Below are 5,121 nucleotides of genomic sequence, written 5' to 3'. Positions count from 1 at the left end.
CAAGAGAAGAGGATGGAGACAAAATCCTCTGAATGGATGGGGAACACGGCGAGGGGTTGGGGGGAGTGGGACCTGGGAAGAATAGAGGGGGTAAAGAGGAAGGGAGTTGGTCATGGGGGAACAGGAAGTTGAGGGGGTGGGGGTAAAATAGGGGGAAGAGGGAATCATAGGATCGAAGACAGATCAGGCACCAGAGTGACCTCGAGTGATCTAAAGGTATAACATCAATTGGCAAGCTAAGCAATAGTGGAGGGACCACCTCAAATGCCCATTCCTGATAATGAACTTGATGTCTATAACCATCCGGGAGTCTTCATCCTGCGACTGATGGAAGCAGAGGCAAACACACAACTAAGCACTGAACTGAACCCAAGGAACCCAGTGACAGAGAGAGAGGAGTGATGAGCAAATTGGCAAAGAATGGGCTGGCAAAACCAGCAGAGACAGCTGATCTGAACAGGGGAGTGCTCTTGGACCCCAGACCGACAGTGGGGAGACCAGCATGGGACTGATCTGGACCCCCCAAATGTGAGTGTCAGTGAGAAGGCCTGGGCAACCTATGGGGCCCTGAGCTGTGGATCAGTGTCTATCCCTGGTATACAAACTGTCTTCATGTGCCTATAGCACAAAGAGAGATGCTCTCTCAGCCTGGACTCTTAGGGGAATGCCTTGACCCTACCAAGAGTAAAATGACAGACTCTAGATATCCCCTATGTGGAAGGATTTGGCAATAGGGTGGGAGGGAGGGGGGAAGGGGGATGCGGGAGGAGGGGAGGGAGAGGGAACTGGGATTGACATGTAAAACAAGCTATTTAAAATTAAAATAAAAAATGATAAAAAATGTAGCAATTCAACAGCAACTGTTTTCTGTGGCCTTTCTCTTGATTAAAAACAACAACAAAGCAAAGTTGTACCTTCCTATATCAAAAGGTAACCTGTCCACTTGGGCTCTACATTCCATTCTCTTTCACTTTCTGAAAAATTCCACTACCCCAGATTAGCTCCTCCTTAATTTATGCATCATCAACCTCCCATCTATAATGGGTCATTCTTACCAGCATAGAAAAGTAGAGTAATGCTTACCACTCCACAGTTACTAACTTATGACTGTCATCAATCCATTGTTCATGTAACCAGATCAAGAGACTAATCTTTTAGCCTCATAATCTTGCAATAACTTTAAGCATAATGATTTTCCTGTAAGGTGACTCTTCTCATTCTATTTCCTCCTAGGTTTCAACCTCACCTCTCTGACTTCTCCTTTTTAATCTTCTCATCTTCCATTGTTTCTCTTTGACCCAAATGAAAGAAAAAGTCAAAGTCCAGTGTTAGGCTTTCTTCTGTATTTTATAATCCTTCTTCTTTTTTGTTTAAAATTAAACTTTTTTTAAAAAAATTTTATGTCAATCCCAGTTCCTTCTCCCTCCCCTCCTCCCGCTCCCCCCATCCCCCCCCAGCCTCCCACCCTATTGCTGATTCCTTTCACATAGGGGATATCTATAATCCTTCTTAAGGTCATGTCATCCACTCCAATTTCCTTGAATACTATCCATATTCAGAGGACTTCTAAGTTTATATCCCAGCCTAGCCCTCTCTTATGGGTTCTATACAAATGTGGGTGGCTGTGTGCTCCTCTCTATGCAGAATTCTCACACACATCTCAGACTTAATACAAACTGAATTTGTGTTTCCTGAAACTTTGCTTCCACACAAACTTCACCATCTAAGTAAATGGTACCAGTTACTCAAAACAGAAACTCATTAGTCCTTTGTGATCATTCACCCTTTCTGTACTCCTCACATTTAATGTTAGTAAATCTTATTATTTCTACCTCCCAAACACATGAATTTGTATGCTTTATATCTTTTTGGCAATAAGATATTCTATTGGATCTTACACAGTCCACTGAAAAGTATTTTTATTCATTTACTCTATGAAGCACTGTTTCTAATTTATTTGTTGCATAGCATCAACTGTTTGAAGTTACACAGGAGATAAATCTTCACTACTTAAAACTCTCCCATGGAGTCATACAGCACTTAAAAATCCTCTTTTTTTTTAGGAAAGCCTACTAAATGATCTGCTATACTTCCCCCTCTCCTTCTCCTCCTCATCTCCCCCCTCTGCCTCCTCCCTCTTCTTTTCTCTCTCGTTTCTTTAGTTTAGATTTCTAAAAACAGCTCTCTCCTGACTGAAGGCCTAGTCCATTGTTTAGAATGTTCTCCTTATTTCCAATACTTGCCATGCTATCTTAATTTCTTTCCATGTTCTAGACCTCATGGTTTTTGTCTTTTCTTGACCACAGCAGGCAAAATATCCTTCTCTCACACACACATATATAGAATATTTCCTATTCTGTGTATTTGTTTGTTATACTCATAGCAAATAGCTCAAAAAATTTTAGTGGTCACTTCCCTTCTTTAATATCTTTACATGCCACCAGGATATTAATTCCAGAAAACCCAGAGTATTTCTCATTCGCTAGACTTCTTCAGTATTATATTCTAAGCAAATTTGGCTGATAGTAGAGACATATTTGTTGAATGAGCAGGTGCCTGAAATGGACAAGTAGCTATGTAAAACATAATATATAAAATTAATATACTATTCTGTAGATTGGAAAATGATTGTCAAAGAAGGAGTGTAATTTGTCCCAAGGGACATAGGTAGTAAATGTGGCAGACTTGTGATATACATCTGGGTACATCTCTTTCTATTTTCTATACTGCTTCCTTATTGTCAGTAGCTAACTCTTGCTTAAATATTCCTCATCTACTGATTTTGATGACTTGTTATGAAAATACATTTTAATGACTTGATGCCCTTTGTCATGGTGAAACACAATACATCAATTGATATGGAACTTATAAAACAGAAATTATAAAAAAAACTTTCATTTTACTTGCAAGTGACTAGGTTTATTGATGACTAAGACAGCACCATCCACAGGAGTTATTAAAAAAGAAGGAAGGAAGGAAGAAAAAAAACAAAGATCTCCAAGGATTGAACATTGGGTCCTACTTCTCAAATAAATGTTTGGAAGTGTGCATGTCTATGGGTTATAGTCAGATTCTAAATACCACGGGGCAATTTAAGCCATGTATTAACTTTCTAATGGCTCCTGCGAGACCATGCTCAAGCACATTAGGTTTCAGAAACCTGAAGAAGCCAATTAGGCTTGATATGGATAAACCTCTCAGACTTTGATTTTCCCAAAATAGAATTTGATCAATTTTTCTTTTTCAAATTTATATTCATTTAGATTCAAATCATGACTATCAGTGAAGAAGAAAATATGACTCAAATTTCAGAAATTGCCCTTTTGGGTTTTGGGGATCTCCATGGCCTTCAATTTCTTCTTTTTGGGATATTTCTGACCATTTATGTGATGACTTTCATGGCTAACTTTATAATCCCTGCTGTGATATCAGCTGATTTCTCTCTTCACACACCCATGTATTTATTTCTTGGTCACTTCTCCTTTCTAGAGATTGGCTGCACCACAACCATTGAGCCCATAATGCTGAGAACATTGTTATCAGCCCATGTGCCTATCTCCTTCTTTGCCTGTGCTTGTCAGTTTTATTTTTTTGCTTCCCTGGTGGCAACAGAGTGCTTCTTCCTTGCTGTAATGTCTTATGATAGATACATAGCCATTTGTAACCCACTCCACTACTCCAGTATCATGGACTTCTGGGGTTGCTTCCAACTAGCAGTGGTCTCTTGGTTGGCTGGATTTCAGGCACCTATCCTGCTCATGATTTCCCTTTTTCGTTTAACGTTTTGTTCTGCCAATGAGATTGACCACTTCTTTTGTGATTTGAAGCCCATCATGAAACTGGCCTGCAGTAATACTCAAGTAGCTGAAGTGACTTCTTTTACATGCACCTCTTTATTGGCACTTGCTCCTTTCCTACTGACATTGGCTTCTTATGTTCACATCATTTGCATCATTCTAAGGATTCCTTCTACCACAGGGAAGCAGAGGGCTTTCTCCACCTGTTCATCCCACCTGACAGTGGTCGGTCTTTATTATGGGACTTTGGGTATTGTTTATGGCTTCCCATCAACACCTAGATATGAAGGTGTATTAAAGTTGCTCTCCCTTCTGTACACGGTATTTACTCCTGCTATCAATCCTATCATTTACACCCTGAGAAACAAAGATGTGAAGGTAGCTCTGAGAAAATTGTTACAATGCCATACATACCTGGTCATAAAAGGTTGGAGAATTGGACTGGCTTATGATGCATACTGAAAATTCCAACCAATTAGAGATGTCAATGGTATCCATGTATATCTTGAAGCAAGAATTTGAATTTGACCCCATTGGTTGCCTAGTACCAAATTCACTGTTTATATTAACTGAGGCAAACCAAAAGCCCTGAAGCATTTCCTTGGAAAATGGAAGACAAAACTATAGTTAATTTTTCTTAGCAAATCATGACTTAGATGAGAAAAGAAAGAAAAAAAACAATGGAAAGGAATTGAAATCAGTCTTCCTCTCCAAAGTGTCAATGAAAGTGAAAGAGATAAAAATATCCAAGAATTAAAATTATTTTAAGTTATTTATTTCACACAAAAGGATTTAAAGCAATGTGAGTGATTTAAAGTCATGTATACATATGACTATAATATGTCCATAAATAAACAAGCAATAGTGGAGAACAAGTCATCTCTATGTGATTATATAAAGAGCTCTCCACAATATATCATATGTAATGTATAGAGTGTGCCATCTTATGTGCAAAAAAAAGATAAATTAATGCTGGTTGTTATGGTAAGTACCTTTAATTACAGGACTTGGGAGGCAGAGGCAGATAGATCTCTCTGAGTTCCACATCAGCTTGGTCTAGAGACTGAACTCCAGGACATCCAAGACTACATAGAGAAATCTCCCCCTCCCCTGAAAAAACAAAAAAGATAAATTTAAAATATTTATACTTACTTGTAAATGTATTTTAAAAGGCCATATGAATTTGGTGATATCTGTGATGTCTTGGTTAAATTAATCACCATTTGAGAAGGTATCCCTGGTTAATAAGTCAGTGTAAATTAAAGGGAAATATGTTGAAAAATCCAATTTTAGAGACTACCATGGAAACCTATTTGGACACAAG

The 5,121-nt window shown here is 38.6% G+C and overlaps 1 protein-coding gene across 1 annotated transcript; it reads left to right on the top strand.

Annotated features, from left to right (window-relative positions):
• Window positions 1–3,296: 3,296 nt before the first annotated feature.
• On the top strand, window positions 3,297–4,259 carry LOC101842530 (olfactory receptor 11L1-like). The gene has a single exon (XM_005076887.2). It carries the CDS (start codon window positions 3,297–3,299, stop codon window positions 4,257–4,259), a length of 963 nt encoding a protein of 320 aa, XP_005076944.2.
• Window positions 4,260–5,121: the final 862 nt, after the last annotated feature.

The sequence above is a fragment of the Mesocricetus auratus genome, unplaced genomic scaffold (genome assembly GCF_017639785.1).
Source record: "Mesocricetus auratus isolate SY011 unplaced genomic scaffold, BCM_Maur_2.0 Super-Scaffold_100003, whole genome shotgun sequence".
NCBI classification, from domain to species: Eukaryota; Metazoa; Chordata; class Mammalia; order Rodentia; family Cricetidae; genus Mesocricetus; species Mesocricetus auratus.
This window is presented reverse-complemented; position numbering and strand designations above follow the sequence as displayed.